The sequence below is a fragment of the Alosa pseudoharengus genome, unplaced genomic scaffold (genome assembly GCF_046254945.1).
Source record: "Alosa pseudoharengus isolate Yale_2024_CS ecotype anadromous, Long Island Sound unplaced genomic scaffold, YU_APseudo_1.1 YU_APseudo_1.1_scf_16, whole genome shotgun sequence".
NCBI classification, from domain to species: Eukaryota; Metazoa; Chordata; class Actinopteri; order Clupeiformes; family Clupeidae; genus Alosa; species Alosa pseudoharengus.
The window spans coordinates 20321768-20345575 of NW_027468630.1; the positions used below are offsets into that span (position 1 = coordinate 20321768).

The 23808-nt window shown below is 43.6% G+C and overlaps 1 protein-coding gene across 4 annotated transcripts in view; it reads right to left on the minus strand.

The window, feature by feature from the left end:
- The window catches only part of fam13b (family with sequence similarity 13 member B), a 64863-nt gene that overhangs the window by 27621 nt on the left and 13434 nt on the right, over positions 1-23808 (minus strand). For 2 of the 4 annotated variants that reach the window (XM_076287391.1, XM_076287389.1), the window contains exons 4-7: positions 18950-19162; positions 17264-17441; positions 16620-16767; positions 7361-7482 (exon numbers count right to left, since the gene is read on the minus strand). In XM_076287391.1, coding sequence (XP_076143506.1) covers positions 7361-7482; positions 16620-16767; positions 17264-17441; positions 18950-19162 — 661 coding nt within the window. Of the gene's footprint in view, positions 1-7360; positions 7483-16619; positions 16768-17230; positions 17442-18949; positions 19163-23808 lie in introns of all 4 variants that reach the window. The other 2 variants (XM_076287390.1, XM_076287388.1) reach the window with 1 other exon arrangement.

Sequence of the window (23808 nt, forward strand, 5' to 3'; positions counted from 1 at the left end):
CACACATGGGGAAAAAATAGAAATAATTAAAATGACACAACAGCCATGATAATTGCCACACAGTCCACATTGCACTGGTAAAGTGTTCTACTCAGTGCAACTCTTGATCACCCTCAGTCTATCAGTCAGGCATGGGAAGGTGTGTGTATGTGTGTGTGTGTGTGTGTTTGTGTGAGTGAGCTGTATCAGGTGCCTCCCACCCTGCCCCCCGGTAGCCCCAAAGCGCCCTCAGCATATGTAGGAGGTGTTGACACTTGGGGGTGTTGACACAGATAGCGCCGTGGGAGACCCTGTATAAGCGAGGGATCCCTCACCACAGCCGAGACTGACCCGCATCCGAACCTGATCAGAGCCAGAACCAGCACCGCCACACACACACACACACAAACAGGCTTCATCACCCCGAGTGTTAGATTGCTGAGTAATATGTTCAGTCCCATAAGGCGGGCAGCTTTACTGTGAATCCATGCGGGGTGTAAGTGTGTGTGTGTGTGTGTGTGTGTGTACATATATATGTGTGAATGTGTCAGGGACACTCTGTGTGCTTCAACTGGGATGGGGCATGTTTGGGGACACAGTGTCTGTTTCGCTGACTGGATAAGGTCTATGTGTGGACTACAATTACGCAACAGATACTGGGAGTGAGAGAAATTAGAAATCTGTTCCTGGAAGATTTCTGGTTGAAATGTTCAAAACCAACGCAGATACTTTGAAATGAAAACGTATCGGACTTTAGTGTAATGCTCTACAAAAAGTCGACTTTAAAACTTGATTTTTTAAAATGTTGTTTGTCTCCAAGTTAAGTTTGATATGCAGTATTGGCCATTTCTTAGCTGTTTTCTCGGTTTTTGCTTCTTTTTCACTGGCTCTGTCATGACGAATGTCTGAGAAACTCAATCGCTACCTTGTTCTAGCCGGTGCCTGCCGGGTATGTGTATTTAAATGCAGTAAAGCAATTCGTTACACTCGTTATACTTCCTGACACTGAGGCCGTCGGCCCGCCAGCCCAAAGTTGCAAGGGTGGATTTTCCGCTCACAGGCGCTAGGGGAAGCGAGACGGCCACCATTCAATCCGAAAAAAGTCATATTACCATTCCAATGACTCCGAAGCTGTTAAGTTAAGGTAAATTAAGCTAAAAAAAAATCCCTGCATATTAAGCTAAAAAACCTGCATAGCTTGCCTTTAATGACCTCAGCACTAGCAGCACTAAATAAAGCCAGGTTATGCCAAGGTGAGGGGACTGTTATGTAGGCCTAGTGCTGTGTCTGTGAGATGATGTGTTTAGTGTGTTATGTGTCAAGGTGTCTAAGTCTTTTTATGTTCAAGTCTCTGCTATGCGATGTATGGGTTAAGCCTACTGTTATGTGATGATGTGTAATGTGTATCAGAGGTGTAAAAGCCTGGCTTCAGTCCTACCTGCACTGGTTTTACCTGTACACTGCACAGGTGATTCTACTAAATACAATAGCTGATCTACCTAGGGCAGGAGTTGTGCTAGTAACGGTTGAAACAAATATGTGGTAGGACTTTTACTTTCTGAAGCCGGACTTTCAAACCTCTGATGTGTACACCATGGTATGTGATGTGATGGCCCTATTGAACAGCTCTCTGAAAATTAATTTCCCCCTGGGGACAATAAACTAACTAGCTAACTAACTACCTCACATACTATTATTAATTTCCCCACAGGGGGCAATAAACTAACTAGCTAACTAACTACCTCACATATTGATATTAATTTCCCTATGGAAACAATAAACTAACTAGCTAACTAACTAACTCACATATTGATATTAATTTCCCTATGGGGACAATAAACTAACTACCTCACATATTGATATTAATTTCCCCACGGGGGACAATAAACTAACTAGCTAACTAACTACCTCACATATTGATACGAATTTCCCCACGGGGGACAATAAACTAACTAGCTAACTAACTACCTCACATATTGATACGAATTTCCCCACGGGGGGACAATAAACTAACTAGCTAACTAACTACCTCACATATTGATACGAATTTCCTCACAGGGGGCAATAAACTAACTAGCTAACTAAATACCTCACATATTGATATTAATTTCCTCACAGGGGGCAATAGACTAACTAGCTAACTAACTACCTCTTGAAAGTTACTATGTGGTATTTGCTGTGTGAAATGATCCGACACATGCCAGCCAATCAGATAGGAGCAGGGTAGGAATTTCACAGCGGCCACGACATAGCCCCTTGCGTTGGCTGTGAAGCCCCTTTGAAAATTGGTTTACAGGCCACGGTGGCCTTGATGCCTCCTTCTTTCAATATTCTGCTTTGTGTCCTACTAATAGCGATTTTTATTTAGCCATGTGGCCTGTCAAAATAATCTTAGCATTCACAGCGCAAATTAATTTAGTCTTTTACGCAGTGGAGAAAGTGACAGTGCAAGAAAGTGCGTCCAAATTCACCCATTCTTCTCAGTTGAACTACTCGTGAAGTAGCCTATTCATCACACAGACATCACAAGTATCACATGAAAGAGCTTTTTCTCAGCTTTTAAACGATGTTAGCCGATAATTGCTGTGTTGAACGGTTCGCGAGAAAAGTAAATAATATAATTCAATTTAATCATACATTCTACTGAAGGTTTTGCGTCCATGATCTCCCTACCCATTCATCTCGGTGGAATACTTCACGAACCCTTCTTCTAACACATGACAAACCTCATATCAGAATAAACAGCAGACCTTACCGAACACAAAGGTGTAAAGCAGTCCCCTGTACAGTTAGCCGTTCCAGAGTAATCCAGTTTTGAATTTGCAGTACATTTGACATGCATGGATGTCTCCAAATTTGGGCTTTAAGTTTTACAATGTGTTTAAATTGTTCCACATGATTTCATAACGGGCCAAATACAAAATAAATGTTACAAATATCGCCTAGATATTGGTAAATCAGAGGACAGCTGACTAAGAGTTTGTGAAAGTAGCCTTAATGATCACAAAATGCTAAGCATGCATCTAGGCTATTTGAGTTTCTTAAAGCTGAGCTGTGCTTAAATTTAAATTGTTCAATACATGATTTCATAGCAGGCCAAATATAAAATAAATGTTATATATAGCCTAGATATCTGTAATTATTAGATGATCAGATGATTTACAGTTTACTATGTAATATGTCATGTTTCATGTTTTTGTAATGTTTCATACAGTGATGCAGGTCTACTGCAGTGAATAGGCTAAATACAACTTTGATTTTTTTTATAGCCTACTACTGTATAGTTAACTTTGGCCTTGGTGCAGGTGAACATGCAAACATCTGTTAACACACATAGTGAGGTGGAGACACATCAAGAACACTTTTCAGCTTGTCACCCTGCCCAAATTGCCCCCCTGCAGACCCCCCCAGGGGCAGTTTATTTCTGAGGCCTGGAAAAATACTTTCCATGCGGTATTAAAGGGATAGAGGCCAGGGCTTATATTTAGCTTTGATCTGGGCCGGGGCTCAAGCCATTCTGCTGGATCACCACGGAGACAGCGCTCAAGAACTCAACCAGGCCAGCCACGACAACAGCACACACACACACACACACGCACACACACACACACACACACGCACACCTTCCCACTCCCCACTTCCTCTGCCTATTGCTAAGAACTATCCTAAAAAACAGTGAGTGATTAGTTACAAGTAACATAATTACAGTAAATAAATAAAAAATAAATGTTGTAAAAATGTTGTAATCCGTTACATGGAACAGAGGAAAGAAATCAGATGGGCGGTGGTCGTCTAGCGTCTAGCGGTGTCTGGACTTCCCAGTGTAAAGCCAGAAAGTCGTGGGTTGGGTACCAAAGGCTGCCACCATTGTGCCCCTAAGCACGGCACTTCACCCTGAGTTGCTCTGTGTCATTCTCTGTATGTCGCTCTGAGCAAGAGCATGAGTTGAATGCACAGACACACACACAGATACATAGAGAGAGATAGATAGAAAGGGATAGAGAGAGATAGATAGACGACAGTCTAAGGAATTTCTGTATAAACGAGCACTCATATTTAAGCTACTGGCTAGTGGTAGAACTGACAACCCATCTATTTGCCAGCACAAATTCATAGCCATACCACCAGCATTGCTGATTCTTACTGACCACTGATTGATCCTTTAGGGGGGTTCTCTGTGTGTGTGTGTGTGTGTGTGTGTGTGTCTGTGATGTTTATTTCCATTATTGTGGAATCATCTTCCACGGGTAGTACGCTAAAAAGTAAAGTGACCGGTATTGAGCAGACACTTTAATCCAAAGTGACACGGGCTGACCGATGACCAGGCCGTGCCGCTACCACTAGGAGGGGGAGGGAACACAATAAAGCACAAAGAGATAGAGTGATGAAATGTCAGGTGCACCTGTACGACCTGTACGTGGAAATGCCCAGTCGCACAGGTCGGACAGATTTCTGAATGCAAGGAGGAGACAGGAGCCCTGAGTAGGCTGCACTGAAGCACGCATGATAAAAATGGAAATGCTTTACATCTGCCAGTTAACTGCTGAGTATGGCCATGATGCCCAGGCTGGACACATGCAGCAGAGGAGCAGGGTTATGTGGTGTCAGCAGCAGTCCATCACAGGGACAGTGTGTGTGTGTGTGTGTGTGTGTGTGTGTGTGTGTGTGTGTGTGTGTGTGTGTAGCTCCTCTTGGCCTCTCCACTCTCCATGCTGAATAGTCCAGATTCTTCTGACCCCACCATCATCCTGTTTGTGGGTTTCAGATGACCCCAGATACCCCATCACCCTGCGATTATACACCCACCACCCCGTCCCCCAGTCAGACTCAATGTGTGGATGATTATAGACGGCAGGTGACCCAGCTGGGCGGGAGCCTGGACACATGTTGGCACATAGTGCGCAGCTCGTGCAGCGCTGATGCTAGCACACAGGAAGTGTGGGTGTGTGTGTATTTGTGTACAAGCATAGACAGCCAATCCATCACACACACACACACACACACACACACACACACACACACACACACACACACACACATGCCTAGAGGAACATTTGCACACAGACACTTGCACCCACTGTGCCAAACCCTAAATATGAGACGAGTATTTCTCTTAGGAGCCAAACAAATAAATAAGGCCGCCCTTTCTCCTGGAGCCAAACACAAATAAATAAGGCCGCCTCATGGTCTGGGTTAATCTCTGAACAAATAATTCCCATGCCTTCTGCTAATTGCATTTAATATTTTTTACACATAAGTGTTAATATGTGTCTGTGTGTGTGTGTGTGTGTGTGTGTGTGTGTGTGTGAGCTATTTGAGTCCACGTCCTCATTTGTCAAGCTCTCATCACACCAACAAATTTAAACCACTTGATATGATCCAGGACACATCTATTTAAACAGCCCTACACACACACACACACACACACACACACACACACACACACATTTCCATGTAAGTGTGTGTGTGCGTAAGAAGATATACATGCGTGAACGTTAGGGTTGGGTATCGTTTGGGTTTTATCCGATACCGGTGCTAAATCGATACTTTTAAAACGGTGCCGGTGCCGAAGCGGTGCCTGAACCGGTACTTTGTTTTTAAAATGTTTTAAATTAAAATGGTCTAAAGCATGAATTGCTTTTTTTATTATTGATAAGACAAATTTGAACATGAAATTGAACTGTTATATTCAATTTACTATCAATATCTCATTGCTCCTACGAATAATACATTTAAATGTTAAAACAGCTTGCCATGCATGCACACACAATGGTAGGCTAAAGCTCTGCTTTCTAGTTTATCCATTGTAGGCGGTTTGCCATAAGGTATGTTAAAACCGCTTTCCATAAAACTGCCAGGTCATGGACAACGGCATTTGCAAGCAAGCTAATCTAACAGGGACTCTACTTTCCAGTTAATTCAGTGTGTTCCCAAATGCTTCAAGAAATTTCATGTCTTAACCCATAACACGCAATAGTTTTGAACAGGTTAGGCTACATGTCGGTGTTGAAGTGTTTAGATTCCCAGCGCTAGCCTAGTAGGCATTTTAACAGCAACTATGGCTATGCGTTAACACCAGTCAGCTGAGTTTAATTAGCGATAACATACGGAGATGGTTTCGTAGCCTATTTGACAGCTCAGTGACATCAGGTATGTAACCTACATATTTATGTTTTTGCCAGCTAACTTTTAACATGATATTCAAATTCATTGTGATGCTATATGGGCTTCATGCACATGAAAGATATCATGCCATTATGTTGTTTAGAACACACCGTGAAATACAGTTTTCACCTTACAACTTTGCTGATAACATTTCAAATCAATGCCAGTTAGCGCATTAGCAAGGATATTGTGTAACATATAGGCTACTGTTGATGTTGTTTCATAGCCTTTTGCTTGTGTGTAGTTAGGCCCACTGCTAGATTTTGACAGGAGCTCGCGATATCGCTTTAAAGTAAGCTACTTGGGCTCACGCAAGCTGTCAAACACTGTCCACTCACCTATGTGGTGCACCCCTCTGGTTTATACAGTGTTTATGTTAGCTAACTGTATATGGATGTGTTGCTATCAGAGCAAGACGTTAGAGATGGCGCATGACATGCAGTGATGCCTCGTATAAAAAAAAAAAAAACGATATTTAAGCACCGAAATGAGGCACCGAAATCCACGTTGTTATTCGATGCTGTTACTACCGTTTGCGTCGGCACCGGTGCCATATTAGAACCGTGTTTCGGTGCCCAACCCTAGTGAACGTACAAAATATGAACACAAAAGAGCTAGGCATACAAGGAAATATATGTGTGTGTGTGTACACACTTCAGTATGTATGATGCTATGCTTCAGATAGTTTGAGTGCTTGTCTGCATATCTCCTTGTTTATCACACAAGCAAGTTTATGTGTGCGAGTACAGGGCACACACATACCATATCATCTCTGAGTGAAGCTATGAGCAAGAGAATTCCGTGTATGGAGCCAATACGTCACATCCGAGGGATATGGTATTTCTGTGTGTGTGTGTGTGTGTGTGTGTGTGTGTGTGTGTGTGTGTGTGGGGGGGGGTATTTATTTATGACTTGTGTGAAGGTCAACAAGACTAAGTCAACAACCACTAAATCCCTACGGTTGCCAGGAAAAGCTGTGGCAGTGTTGTAAAAGAGAAAGACGCAGAGAAGCAGAGAGAGAGAGAGAAAGAGAGAGAAAGAGGAAGGGAGAGAAACAGAGAGAGAGGCAGAGAGGAGAGAGAGAAAAAAGAGAAAGGGAGAGAGAGAGGCAGAGAGAGAGGAGAGGGAGAGAGAGAGAGAAGAATGGAGTCTGGTGAGCTTTTGTGTGTGCTCTTTGTGGTGTCTGTGTGTGTGTGTGTGTGTTGGGGGGGCTGACCTGGAGGGGCCGCTGTCAGGGTCCGAGGGGCTGTCAGGAGGGCGTGTTGGGGGGGCATCTTCTCCGTCTTGAGGGAGATCCTCACACCCCTCCACACGGTCGTCCTCAAGAAGCTCTGTGATCTACAGCAGAGAGAAAAGAGGTCACACATACACACCTACACATCTTCCGAACTTAGAGAAATACACAGCTCAGAGGCTGAGACAGTGGCTAGTGAGTCAGTGAGTGAGTGAGTTAGGAAGAGGGAGAGAGAGAATTTGCGAGAGAGAGAGAGAGAATTTGCGTCTATGTGTGTAAAGCCCCTTTTACGTGCAAAATCCATTAATAAATCAGATAAAAACAACACAGAAAAGGAATGATGGTAACACTTTAATGTAGTTAACACATGTTAACCATTAATACATAACTAATATGTGTATGTATTCATGCTCAACAAGGTCTTTATTAAGCATCATTTCACATGATTAGGTCTTTATTAAACAATTTCTTATTCTTAATCAATAGGTCATTTAATAAACAACTTGTTGGTCTTCATATGAGGTCGACCAGAGGCCAGTTGCACAAAAGTAGGATCAAGACATCCAGGATAAGTGACTGAGTTGAGCTCAATGAATCCAAAACAAGAGCGTCCAGGATAATTGGTTGCACAAAGACCAAGCCAGGATGAGCAGACTCGGATTCATCAAGACAGGGGAAACCGATCCTGGATAAGTGCGCGCTCACAGCTTCCTTAAATAGACCCCGCCACCGATCACAGATTTACCATGGCAAGTAGAGCTTCTTCTACGGTGTAAAGTAGGTAGCGATAGCCTTTTCACAACAGCAACACTTCTGTTTAGGAGAATATTGCAACTAGTGTCACGACCACCACGCGCGAGTATAAATGGTTACGGCGCTTCCGTGACGTCACATTGTCGCACGACAGGTCGGGAATGGCGAATATGTAAAAGACATAATTAAAAAGAAAGGCAACACCGCCACAGTGATAAAGCAAAGCAATCATCCCTGATGACGACAGTGGTCGACTAATGAGGGACCAATATGTGTTAAAGTAGTTAATCTGCATGCTTTAAATTTAAGTTAAATATGTCCTGCAGTGGTAGAGGAATTTGGTTTTTTTTTTCTCTGTGGCCCTAATATTCCGTCATTTTATATATAGCCTTATAGTCTATGGGAAAGTGTAAATTATCTAATGATTGCAACATCATCTAAAAATCATCATTTATCCAAAATGATTGAAATGAATGATCACAAACGTTTAAATAATGACAGTGGGTCTAGTTATGTAAGGTTATGTAAGAGTCAGTGCTTTGTGTTCCCACTGGAGCCCCTGCACAAGATTGCCATCAAACGCTACTAGGTCACCAGGGCATAGATTTACGGTCTGACATACTCCCGCAATTATGTTCAAGTTGCAACATAATATCAACAACTACTGTACACTACTTTCAATGTGAGTGGCAAATGGGTATAGGCAAGAGGAGGGAGAGAGGGAGAGGGGGAAAGAAATAGAGAGATAGAGAGTGGGAGGGAGAGAGAGAGAGAGAGAGAGAGAGAGAGAGAGAGATTGTATTTTATTCTTATGAAAATCTAATACGTATGTGTGTATGTCCGGATTTATTGTATAATAACTGTTTTGGCAATACGAGTGACCTTGTCATGCCAATAATGCATTTTGAAGTGTGTGTGTGTGTGTGTATGAGGGGAAAAGTGTTTGTGTGTGTCTGTGTGTGTGAGAGAGAGAGATAGAGAGATAGAGAGATAGATAGATAGATAGATAGATAGATAGATAGATAGAGAGTGTGAGAGAGAGAGAGAGAGAGAGAGAAAGAGTAATGCCTGAAACTGATATATGTGAACTAAATTCCTCACTGTAATGACGTTCCAGTACCCCCAAACTTGAACCCAGTGTTTACCATTCATTGACTTATTTGTGGCGGCCCACCACAATATCAACATTGACCACCACACAATGATTTTCCTGGTTGTACTAAATTGTGCTTAAATCTGGTTAGAATCATAACCGCACTGCACTAATTTGTTAAAAACTGTTGCATTCAGGTTAATTCTGCAAACCTACCACCACAGATAGAATTCAATTCTGTGGGAAACACTGTGAACCTATAGACTAGCACAGTATAGTCTAACACACATTACGCAATACTACTCCCACAGGCACACACACACACACACACACACACACACACACACACACACACACACACACACACACACACACACACACACACACACACACAGTCAGCATTTAATGGGACAGTAATGCAGTGTGTAGCAAGGCCATGAAGCTGAATAAAACAAATATGTAACTTGCCTCTTTGTACTGCGATTGCATAACTCACACCACACATTCTGTTACACAACATATTTATAGTCAAGGTCAGAGCTGCTGTTTATAAGACGGATTTATATGACTCCTATGCTCATATCTACACCAGCAAACCAACTGCACCATAAAACAAACAAGATCAGCTCTGTAACAACACACACACACACCCCAGAGATGGCTGATCAGCTAATGAGCCGCCTGCATGGCTGGTGTGTGCGGGTGTGTGAGTGTGTGTGTGTGTGTGAGTGAGTGTGTGAGAGTCTAGTTAAGAATGTGATGTGATAACATCTCAACAGAGAATAGCTAAAAATAAGCATGTGGCATGCCAGCCGCTCCAACGAGCTTCAGGTCAGATCCCTCATGGACAAAAAAACATGGAGGGAGGGAGGGAGAGAGGTGATGAAAGTAATGAGGGGAGAGAAAATGAGAAAGGGTATGAGAGGAGAGAAACAAAAAGAAAGACGACATGAAGGATGATCAAGGATGTAGGAATCTGCTGTTCAAACCGCTGACACTTTCCCAAATGTGCTACCTTTACATATTTTAGTAAACGATGCACACAAGCGCACACACACGCACCTCCAACTGAGTTTAGTGTGAATGTCCCTTTGATTCCACTGCAGTGACAGAGCCACACTGCCATAGCAACCAGAGCCTCTTGCCCAGTGATTGGCTAATAGCCGTCCTCTCTCTCCTCATTTCAAAAACATGACTCATAGTGTGTGTCTGTGTGTGGGTTTCTAAGAGTGTATGTTTGAGAGGGAGAATAAATGAGGGGGAGTGTGTTTGTGTGTGTGTGTGTGTGTGTATGTGTGTGTGTGTGTGTGTGTGTGTGCGCGAGTGTACCCTGGCCCTCGAAGACATGGATAGATGAACGGATGAATGAATGGATGTATGGATGGATAGATAAATTAATAGATGGATGGATGGATGGATGGATGGATGGATGGATGGATGGATAAAATGCTGAAAAAAGTGCCCGTTTCCTTCTTGATGCAATGCCCATCCCTGCACTGTGAGGGGAAGTTTGATCAGCAGTCACTCACTCTGCTCCGACGCTAAAGCCTTCGAAAGGAACGTGTCCTCCAAACAACTCTCCCTACAACCTCTCCTCTCACTCAGAGAGAGCGAGAGAGAGAGAGCAAGGCTGGAACATGAAGAGAGACTAAAGGAAACATCTGTAGCCACAGTGGCTGCATAGCAAACAGAAGCAGTGCCGTGCGTGTGTGTGTGTGTGTGTGTGTGTGTGTGTGTGTGTGTGTGCGTATTCGTCCTACTCCTATGGGGCTGCATTGTTTGTACTGGCATTATGTAACCTGGTGATGCTGTAACCTTAGCCAACCTTCACACTTCACCTAATTAGGTCCTGGGCTCCTTAGATAAGCACTGGCATCACTAGAAATCAGCCCATAGGCACGCACGCACATACACACACACCAGAAACCACCTTCCTTCAGCTTAGCAACTGAGAGGTCTGAGTGAGCTTTGTTCTGGAAAGTTCCATGAGAGAGCTCTCCTCTCTCACTCAGTGTGTGTGTGTGTGTGTGTGTGTGTGTGTGTGTGTGTGTGTGTGTGTGTGTGTGTGTATGTGCATGCTCTGCTTTGGCAGGGTCTCGGTGTGCCCGTGATGGACGAGTGGGCACAAAGGAACGGCCTGACTAAAAGGGCACGGCCCTGCGCTCTCTGGCGCTCTGCTGGAGGGGCACTGAGTAGAATCAAAACAGACTGTGCCCATGGCCATCAACCCCCCCACCCCCCCTCTCTCTCTACCCTCATGGCTCGCTGTGCCATGCCATTATCTACCCCCCGAGGCAGTGTGTGTTGTCCTCAGTAGCCAGCTGCAGCAGACAGGGCACAGAGGCGTGGCACCAGAGAGTGTGAGTACGGGAGGATTGTCTCCCTCTTTCCAGCCGTTACATCACGCAAAAAGGATCTCTGGAAACCATGACTTAAAAATAAATAAATTAAATAAATGAATGAATGAATAAAAAATGCTCTGGCCTTTCATGTATTCGGGAGCCTTTGTGTGGTTGATTAATGAGTTTGAATGGACTCGGAAAACTGGCCGCCGCGGTACTTTGTTCCTTCAAAGCCAACAGTGTGGCACCGTTCGAGTCCAAATACCATCTAGTAGCGAGAACTCTTGGTCCAGTCATGCCTAAAGAACGTGGATCTAGGAGGGGCGTTATTGGAAAAACACTCCTGGGAAAACGACCTGGAGACAAATCCCCACCTATAACTGTCAATCACATGCTCGCAACTCCATAGACATTGCCATTTATGTAAGATGCTGATATGTATATGTATGTGTGTGTGTATGAGGGGTTAGATATGTAACTGGGGCAACATCCTAGTCAAGACAGTAGGGCATGTGATCAGCTAAACATACACACATGCACACACACACACCCCTGCTCTCTAAGGGTCTCAAACAGATCAGGTGTCAGGAGAGCTACAGTATAGGCACAGGCTGAACCTCTCAATGCCCACACTGTATAGGGACCGGATCAGAGCGGATCAGGACCAGACTGGGCTGCTCTCTGATTGGTCTGCCTGGCGTCAGACGTACATGTATTACGACTGCTGGCTCAGACCTGGAGGCCAGCAGCTGGCCAAACTCCAGTCCTCCCACTGCCCCCGTGACCTTTCGACCCCACCCTCCACTGACTCTCTTACCCCCCACTGCACATCTGCGTATTCCACAAAGCTTTGCTGGACTCTAGTTGACCCTGTGACCCCCTACGCTCCACTTCACCATTTCAACCATATTCCACAATGCTCATTCCACTGCACTACAACTGCCTCCACCCAAGCCCAGACCTCACACTGACACCCTTCCCCCACCAATCCACCCCACCCCGAGACGGACCCCACGCCACGCTGTGCCTGCAGCACAATGGCTGCCTGCAGCATGTCTAACGCCAGTCCGTGTGCTGTTTGTGTTCGCCGTCTTCCCTGCTAAGAGTCCTGACGTCTCTGTGTCTGAAACCCCAAACAGTACATTGACTAAAACAGGAGGTGCATGGACCAGAAGTGAGAGAAGCCCCTGGCTGCAGCAGAGCAAGTCACATGATCACTAGTGGGTCCACATTGTCACACGCATGCCTAATGTTTATTTTGTGCAGCTACTTCGTTCAAGTGACACTGATGAGCTAAACAGTCACGTTTTTTCCCATGTTTTCTCTCGGGTATTTTATGGAGAGAAAGCGTTAGCCTTTGAATATTTTAATAGTCAGTTGTAAACAAACTCTTCTTATGTAACCCTTTTGTAAACGGACTGAAGTTCGCTCTAAATATGTACTTTTATCGATTATGCTAACTGTTAGTATCTCTATGGGAGACTAGACTTTCTCTTGGGAAACTGTTATCCATCTTCTCAGCTAATGTAGCTGGCTAGACCATGCCATTGCCACACGCACAAGTGGGGGCAGAATTGGAAATATGTCATAGACATGGGACAATGCATTGGTTGATTTGGATTAAAAGTCACAGGTTATTGGTTATTATTGTAATGATGCTATTCATAAATAATGACCTGTAAAGTAACCTGTAAAGTAACTCAGACTTTTAAAAACCAATTTTTAAAGGATATTGACTAATAATCGTTATCGTCAAAATCATAAAAAATATCGAGATATTATTTTTTGTTCATATCGCCCACCCCTACCTTCCAGAGCCCTTCACCCCCACTCCACAAGCTACACCAGGGGTGGGGAGTACGAGTGGCGGTTGATCATGTCGTCCTCAGGGCCTGCTGTGACTCTGGGCAGAGCCAGGCGAGGGTGTTGCAGGAGTCGGCTCCAAGCTTACATCATACAGTTTCGTAACACACACACACACATACACACAGCCTTCTTCCTTCACATTCCTTCTGGAATTCTCTCTCTCTCTCTCTCCATCCAACCCTCTCTCCCTCCCTCCCTTTTTTTCTCTCTTCCTCTCTAACCTTCTGTCTTTTCTCTCTCTCCATCCCTCTATCTCTCTCTCTCTGTCCCTCGCTCTCCAACCCGGTCTTCTTTCTGTCATCATTGCTCCTGGTATCTTGGTCCTGGAAGCGGCACCAGTGGAGAACAGTCACATGGGGGGACTTTATGGCTTATCACTGTCCACTTCCTGTGACCGGGGAGCCCCGCGCTAAGACTAGGGAGCACAGGACTGCTCTGGGGGAAGGATTAGGGCCAACACTGAGCAGTTTGGCCCATTCTAGAGAGTTCTCTCTCTGTGTGTGTGTGTGTGTGTGTATATATGGGTATTTCCCAGAATTGGGGCCTATTCCTGTCCACAGGGTGTAATTCTATTAAAAACACATTAAATCTAATAATGTTTAGCATCACTAATTAGTATAAAGAAAAACAAGCCTAGACTTTTTTAATGGTTGCTCCTACTCATGATTTAGACACATTTTATTGGTGTTTTATGGTACAATATCAGTGTTTTGGTGTTGTCCGCAACCAGAGTTTTCACATATTGTGCCATATCTCAAACATTATTTATAAAAAATTCATTTAAAAAATCATGCATATGAATTAAATGTTATCTGAACTAATGAACTGCATGCACACATTATGCATATATATGCATTTCCTGCTTTATTTTGCTTAATGTTTACCTGTCCCATGGTTTAGCCGTCATTACCAGCACACTCTACATAAAGGCACTTTGCTACTGTTTTTTCATCAAAAAAATATTTGGTAACCATGGTCACCTATTATCACAGTGGAATACATGGGTGTCAAGCAGAAAGATTGATGCCTTGATATCCAGAAACATAAGAAAATCTACTCTTTATCCCTCGTTTTGGGCATGTACACTTATTATGTGTCATTACCATACGCATTGTATTTCTGTATTTTTGAATATTCCTGAAATTTTAAAATGACTTTAATAGTTTAAATGATGTACATTACATGTAGAAAGCTAGCTACACTTGCATGGTGATCATTTTTGCTTCTCAGGGTAGTTTTTCGGTATAAATGTCATCACCAGCACAGTCATTACCAGCACATTATAGCTTGAAATGTAGTGGTAATGACGACTGTGTTGGTGATGACATTTTTGCAGATACATTTAAAGTACTCTTTTTAAAAGAAATAAGTTTTTTTTTTTCACAAAGTCAGTTCAACTTGGGTTTCTAAATTATAAACATTTAATTGCAATAGATTACGATCAGTGATTTGTCATCACCGCAACAAATGTCATTACCAGAACTGCAATGTCATCACCATCACCATGCATATTTTTGGCAATAGATTATGTATAAATTACAATAAATGACATTAATTAGATATTTTTGACAATGTTGGACAGTCTAAATTGCCACTGGATGAAAACAGATATGATATATGGCATTTATTTCAAATAAATGAAATTCCAAGCCAGGGTCGAGTGAAAAAATCAAAAAATAAGATACTTAAACGACTATAATTCATGTTGTAAGTAATATTCAACAATTCTAATAAGTTCAAGATAAAAATAGACTTCATGTGAAACCATAATTGATCATTGATTGATCATTGATTGACCATTTCATCTTTAAAATGTACATATTAGATGATGTGATGGTAATGACATTTACCTGAAAAATGACAAAAAATCATAAATTCCCTTATATTGTGGTCTCAACCAAGCTCACAAGGTTACTCCTATCAAAATGACTAATAATTTGATGCATACCAATTAGTAAAATTTTGAATTTTATTTTTCAAAATTTCAGTAACCCAAATAGGCCCGAAATCTGAGAAATGCCCATATATGTGTGGGTGTGTGTGTATATATATATATATATATATATATATATGTGTGCGTGTGTGTGTGTATGTGTGTGTGTATATATATATATATATATGTGTGTGTGTGTGTGTATGTACTGTATGTACCAGAGGCACCTGTGGTGGAGGTGGTCTTTGGGCTGCTGCACTTGTTTGTGATCCTGGTGCCTGACCTCACAAAACGTGTGTGTGCGCCTTGTGTGTGTGCCTTGTGTGTGTGCGTCTGTGTGTGCCTTGTGTGTGTGCGTGTGCGCGCGTGTGTTTTCCACTGGTTCTTTTCCAGAGGGAACTCTGGGGGTGTAACAGAATTGCGCAAAAATCTGTAGACATATTAACCTGCTTCTGGTCCACTTCCTGAGGCCTGGCGTCTTGTGAAAGCGTCGGCTGGTCCTGCAGCCGTAATCACCTTTGCTGCTCTCTATTACAGCCTGTGGCTACAGCAACGCTAATGCCCCAAGATTTATCAATGACTGACCTCCGTGTCTAAGCCTATTCATCCCTAATACAAACATTACCCACACACCGACAAACACACACCGACAAACACACACACACACACACACACACACACACACACACACACACACACACACACACAGTCTTTTTTACGGTTTGCTGCCCATTAGGTAATAATACCAGGGATCACTGAGTTTCTGAGCCGGATTGTGGAGGAAATAAAAAGCCCATTGACCAAACAGAAGTCACATTCTGACCAAAGTCCACTTCTAACAGAAGTCAAATTCTTAACTCCAGACCCCTCCCGCACCCAATTTAGATTTTACATTAAACCTCATTTACAAAAGCGAGTCAAATCCCAAATCAAAGTCAACTGCTATAGAAATGCCCATGTATGGGAATGTTGGCACTGAGGTCAGAGAGTGTGTGTGAGAGCGAAAGTGAGAGTGTGTGAGAGTGAGAGAGAGTGAGAGAGAGTGAGAGAGCAACGGGTGGAGGAGAGGTCTCATCAGCTCACCTGCTGAGCTGTAGCGGAAAGATGGATGTAAAGAGGGTGAGGACAAAAAACAGAGAGAAGGACCTCTCACCTGGATACTGACTGAGTGTTTAAGAGGATTGAGAGAATGTGTATGAATAAGAGAGAGAGAGAGAGAGAGAGAGAAATGACAAGGAGTCGAAGATGTCTGACCTGTTCGTTGACGGAGCTGTAGTCGTTGGTTGTGGACACGTCGTCCTCCTCGTCTGAGTCGAACAGCTCCTCCTGGTTCTCCAGCAGCTCGGCCAAAACACGGCACACCGACTCTTGCTCCTTCAGCTCCTCCACCTCCGTGCCCGAACTGCACACACACACACACACACACACACGGCAGAGGTTAGAGGCCAAAGATCATATCAACACACACGTCATCTGCTAACCCAAAACCTCCTCTGACCAAAGGTTACCAACACACACTAACGGACACACCATTTCAGCTTATGACAAAGCCATTTTCTGTAAAATCAACTTTGGCCTGGTCTCTCACACTTTCTTTTATTATCTATGGTGCGTTTCCTCTTCAACTGTTCAAAGAACCTTAGACATCTCTATTCGCCTCCTATGCGACCCCCATACAAACACACTTTGAGGAATGAACCCAAACAAGTAAACAGGGTTCCTGGAAGTCACTGTATCATTTAAGAGATTGCTACTACTCAGGATAACACCATAGCTTAACTAGTATTAACTAATTACTAATCACTACTGTGTTAACTAATCAGACACTATGAAGCCTTCAGGGGTGAGGTTGTCGTGTACTGAACTGGATTGCGGGTAGGGAGGAAGTGATGTCGTACTGGAAGATGTCCGGTCCGAAGACGGCGGCGAGCGTGCCCAGGCTCCAGCTCTCCTCCTGCAGGGCGCCTACGCCAGAGAGGAAGCGGCAGAGGAAGCGCAGCAGGCTGTAGTTGAGCTGCGGCAGCTGCTGCAGCCAGTACTTCAGGTTCCGCGCCAGCTCCTCCTCACTGGTGTACTCTACACGACGCACACACACACACACACACACACGCACACGCACACGCACACGCACACGCACACGCACACACGCACACACGCACACACGCACACAAGAGAGGTCAATCACATCAGCAGCTTGGGGCAAAGTATGTGAGTATGTGCATGTTTGTGTGTGTGTAAATCTGCAGGATATGTTCTACATGTTATTGTGTGACTAAGTGTGTGCTCAGACTAGGGGTGTAACGGTTCATGTATTCGTATTGAACCGAAACGGTACGGGCGTCACGGTTCGGTGCATGAATTTACACGGAGAATACACGGTATAAAAATACATAAAACTCGTGTGCGGATTAATTAATGTCATGCGCAATTACTGTTAAGTAGCGAGAGTTACGGGAGTTCTTTAGCGACACCTAACGCTAATCTGTAGCCTCGCCTTAGTTCTGAAGCTCTGATTGGCGCCTATGTTTTTTTTGTCAGGTCGTCGGTCGAGTCCGTCAGTCATTAAGCACTAAGGTTAGACCCACAAGAGTTAGAGGATCCGCTGGTCTCTTTAAGATCGCAAGTTTGAGAACTTCAGTTACAGTAACGTTAGTACAGGCGAAAGAGTGGTGGATAAGATGAAACTGTGTGTCGACGTTGTTCAGCAGTTGTTGGGTATGTGAGTGGAAAAAACACATATTCGAAGCCATCACCCAGATGATGTAGGCTACCAATCACTGAAACGAGGGGAAAACACTTTCCCTGCGCTTCAGCAGCCTTTGGATACACATACAAATAGGGCCAAAACCTATGGCTTAAATTAAATGATTTCGTAATGACAGAAAGCTATGTAAATCGCGTGGTAATTACCTTTATGTTGGGGTAACTTGTAACTTCTCACATGAGGAGCTGGTAGTGTTAAGTGCATAGACAGCAAAATAAAGTGACAACGCTATAACCAGGCTAATAAACAAACCATGCTACGGTGAGTTAACGTCAAAGGGCAAAGTCACGTGACTTCTAGTTGTAGTCTGTTTATGAAATGAAAGGAGCAATTTCGTTTTAAAAAAAAAAGGCAAAATAGTGTGATATTTTCACAGTTAGTAGGCTAGATTATTACTTTACACACAATAAATTGTAGACAAATTGTAAGCAAATTGTAGACCCTTCCATATACAACTAAACACAGATGTTGAAGGTCTTGCTTAAGTGGATTTTTAAAAATCATTTTTCTATGTAATTTGCACTTTCAGAAATAAGAGATGCTGTAGGCCTATTTTCAGTTTTATAGCTGATTGTCTTATTTTGTTTACAAGTTACAGATGGAGTCTGGGTACTTATTGTACTGTTTAGCCTACATCTTACACACTTCAGGCTGTTGCAGATAGCTCAGGGAAGAGACTGTATGACACTAGGTGGTACAGCCTGAGACATGTACAAAAAAAAAAAATGCTTTCTGCATTTTTGTTTTGCTTTTCCCTCCATTGTACCGAACTCGTACCGAACTCGTGTGTGTGTGTGTGTGTGTGTGTGTGTGTTCAGACCTTGATATATCTGCAGGATGTGTGTTTGCAGGTTCACGGGGATGACGGGCTGGGGCATCTCCTGCAGAAAGAGGCGAAGCAGGCTGACGGCCGAGGCCAGGTCCGCCTCCTTCTGCAGGTCAACGTGCTCGCCGCTGTCATAGCGTTGCCGGAGCCAATCCACACGCTCCGCGTTCCCGTTCACTAGGAACACGCCCTCCATGTCAAGTCCCCCTAAACACACACATAAACACACACACACACACACACACACACACACACACACACACACACACACACACACACACACACACACACACACACACACACACACACACACACACACACACACACACACACACACATAAGAACACAGCACAGTGCACAAGCACAGGGGCATACACAAGCACAGGGGCATACTCAGGAGTGCTCAGAGATCAAGCAAACACACCACAATAAGCATTGCATATGTAATAGTAATGTACATTATAAACAGGGGTATGTTCAAGAGCAGCAAGAACCAGCCAGTCAGTCAGGGACAGACAGACAGACAGAGACACAGACACACACACAAGTGACAGGGCGCCCTGGACCCAAAACCAAGGTCAGAGAAGAGATCCACCTACAAGCATCATGCAAAACCTCCATATGATCACTGGCATGGACCCCAGGGACTGTGGCGCCGTTCAGCAGTGCAAACAAACAGAAAGCCTTACCATGCAAAACCCCCCCACGCCATTTCCAAAGCAAATACGCACAAATCAAACCAGCCCAATAAAGGCCTCCTTCTCTTCACCTAGGATCACCACAACAAGCTTAGCCAACCCAAGGAGTCATGATGCAACCAGATCCGGAATAGCAGTGGTCAACCCACTAGCTCGGGGCAGGAGCCAAAAACAATTCAACCAGCGCTTAACAATCTACGCACATAAACTTAGATTACCATCACATCAGTAAAGCAATAAGGCCAATTAAGTTTGTTTGACTGGATATGACTGGACTGAAATAGCTCTGTTTTCAACAACGGCAAAAGCCATGAGCTTACTCAACATGATCACCCACACACACTTCCACTCACAAACATGGTCATTAACACATGCATACACACACAGACACACACACACACATAGGGTTTGCATTATATTTGGATTTACTTTTAATTAGTTGTGTTGTGTGTTGTGTTTTGTGTGTGTGAGAGAGAGAAAGATGTTTGCCTGAGGATTACTGATCTCCCTGGAAGCTGCTGAAGGTCAAAGGGAGCCTGAGAAACAGTCCTCTCTGATCAAACGCCAAAACACAGGCTTCACACACACTCACACACACAGACTCCAACACACACACACACACACACACACACACACACATTCACACACTCATGAACCCTCACATACTCTCACTCATACACAGCTGTTCACCTCAACAGGAGGTGGGGTAGGAAGACTAACCACAGTCACCACTGAGTGCTTCTGCTCAGGGCTAAACAGCAGAATAAACATAGTGTGTGTGTGTGTGTGTGTGTGTGTGTGTGAACCCAACAGAGTAGTGTTGTGCAATGGCTTCTGTAGACTCCAGCTGTTAAATAAGACACACAAACATTAATATCCTAGCAGTGCTGGTGGCTTTCCGCAGAGGAAGTGGAGAGCAGCCATGTCAGCAGAGTTCTCCGGTCAAAAGCCTGCTCTTGGCCCCACTGCATGCTGGGATATGCCTTGGCTGGGCTCTGAGGTGGAGCTGCCGTACAGTGGTAGAGGACATGGGCCCAGGCATCTCTCTCTCTCTCAAAGATGTACACACACACCAGTGGCGGCTGGTGGTTAAAAAAATAACGGAGGAAGGAATGTCTGCTTGATTGGCGTTAGTGGCAAATGTGAGGTTGTGATGGTGTTTGTGGCATATGTTAACAATAGAGTATGTAGGCCGCCTACCCAGACACATTTATAGCAGCAGTATGTACTATGTAGCATTTTAACTGGCAATGTTGTGCAATAAATGCTGTTCTGACATTCTCGGGGGGAGGGGGGGACAATTCGTCCAGGGACAATGGACTTTGTAATATAATTTAAATATATAAGTCACTTTGGATAATAGTGCTAAATTAATAAATGTAAATGTAAATAAATGTAAATTTAGGTCTGGGAAGTCAGGGAAGATATGTAGGTCTAGTTATGAAATACTGTTTTCCAGATGTGCAAAATTACGGAAAGTCTGGAGGTTTTGCTCAGTGTAATACATTGGCAAAAAAGTCTATAATAATAAAAATAGACACTTGTTTTATAAAACCATGTAACTATTTACCATTAAAAATAGACCTTAAATGTGGTTATTTGTTACATGCTATTGTTTTTAAAGCCAAATCGCTATAATTTAAAGACAGGTTGTAATAGCTAAGTGGGAATTTATGAAAGCATACTCGAAAGGCAAATGTTATTGAAGACGTCATTAAAGGAATGCATCATGGTCTGAAACATTCATTAACAATGTTACCATCCAAAGATACATTTAGAACGGTGAAAACAAGAACATAACAACAAGAACCTTATTTAACAATTGTTTAGTTAAGGCATAACTTGGATTATAACAACGCATAACTATCCAAAAATGTTTTATCACCAAGTGAACTGTCCACGTATGTGACAGGCCAGCAGTAGGCTATGGCTGATTGTTTTCTGGGCTAACGTTACCAGTTAGCCATGAGTAGCCTATTTGTCTGATTATGTAGCATTCAGTAGCCTACACTTACCATCTTGTTTTGGAATATGAATTTTTGGAGCTGGTCTTCCTGCTTTGATAAACATTATCAGTGTATTCGCAGTGTATTTGAATGTATAAAAGATTTGAGATTGTCCTCTGATTCCATTGTACTGTTTATTTCACGAGCAAAAAACAAGCTTTCAACATAAGATTCGTAGTTTGACTGCAGATAACATTCTTGAACCGTTGCCGCTAAAAACAGCACCCCCTATCGCAATTGAAAATTACTGTACGGAGGAGCTTCCTCCCTTGGCCATTGAAAACGACGTGATTCACGAGCCGCTGGGGTCCGAGGCGTTTATAATGGACTTCAATGAGGGGCTTGAGGAGGAAGCTCCTCCATACAGTAATTTTCAATTGCGATAGGGGGTGCTGTTGGCATTTTGACCTAGGGGAACGATTTTGTTCATTCAAAGTGTTAAAAATAGTAATATTAACAGTAATTTATCAGATTAGTAATTCACTTTATATATATTTTTTTTTTCTCTGAAATTTTAGGGAGGGTGTTCCTCCCTTTCCTCAATGAAGGAGCCTCCTCTGACACACACCTAAAGACGCGCGCGCGCACACACACACACACACACACACACACACACACACACACACACACACACGCGCACACACACACACACACACACACACACACACACACACACACACTAAAGTCCATTCCATTTAACCTCTCTTGGCTGCCATAGATCTCATAAAGTAAACGAGCCAGTGTCCTCTTTTAACTCATTGAGTGCCAAAAACGTAATATTACGTTTTTCCTTCCCATGCGTTGAGTGCCAAAAACGTAATATTACGTTTTTAGCTTTTTTTTAAATTACGAAACTAGACACTCTAACACACCTTATGTGTGATTTTGGGAACACTGTGATGAATGGAAATGAAATATATGACGATCGAAAACTCATGAAAACGCACAATCTGGACATTTTATCTGGACATTTTATCATAACTCAAAACAAAACCAGGCCATTTTCGTGGGTCTATCACTAGGTGGCAGTCTCGCCAGGTCTCGCTAGGTCACTTCCCAGAAACTTTACAGGCAACACCATATTTTATGAAAGACGTTTTATCTCCATTTCTAGAAAAAAAAAACAGCGATTTTGATGAAATACACGGTTTGCACCCACTGAGAGCTTAAAGTCTTTCAACTTTCAAACGAGCCATTGTATGTGTTCATAGCTATAACACAGAATATGCTGCGGCTGTACAAAAATCATCAACAATGGTCTAGATTGCTGGCACTCTAGGACAAAGCTTCCGAAAACAGCTTAGCATTCAATGAGTTAATGACCAGCACAGTATACACACACACACACAGACATGCACACACATACACACCGTCTCACACACACAGACACACACAAGTATTTACTGCATGACTGAGCAGTTTTGGACTGCATGACTTTGACATGAGGCACGAGAGGTTTCTCTGACTAGAACAACAGCTGTCAGCTCTACCAGACATCACAGAATGGAGAGGACACCAACGGACACCAACACACACACACACACACACACACACACACACACACACACACACCAGCCAACTTCAGAAAGAAACATACACAAACCCAGACACAGCAGCACACATGCATGCCAGGAAACAGCACACACACACACACACACTTCAGAAACAACATAAGTAAACCCAGACACAGCAGCACACACACACGTGCCAGCAGACACACACACAAACCTACACACACCCACACACCGCTCTTGATGTAAAGCAATTTCCAACAGTGGGCAGCGTCTGGTTGAACTCTGGTGAAGGGTCAGGCGTTCCGGAACACATCACAACACAAAGTGATGTTTATAAACCAGTTACAGCCTGCTTGCATCAGATCTCCAGTCGCCACCCCCCCCCCCCTCTCTCTCTTTATCTTTCCATCACTTTATCTCCCTCCATCTCCACACAGATGCCTCCTCCTCCCTTCTGAGACAGGCTGCCCAGCCCAGTGTTATGTAAGAAATAAAAACACATGGCCGTTTTTGGAAGGAAAAGCGTGTGAAGTCACTTGAGGAAGTGAGGATCACTTCTGTGCCATTACTGCTTTTACACTTGCGCGTGCACACACACACACACACACACACACACACACACACACACACACACA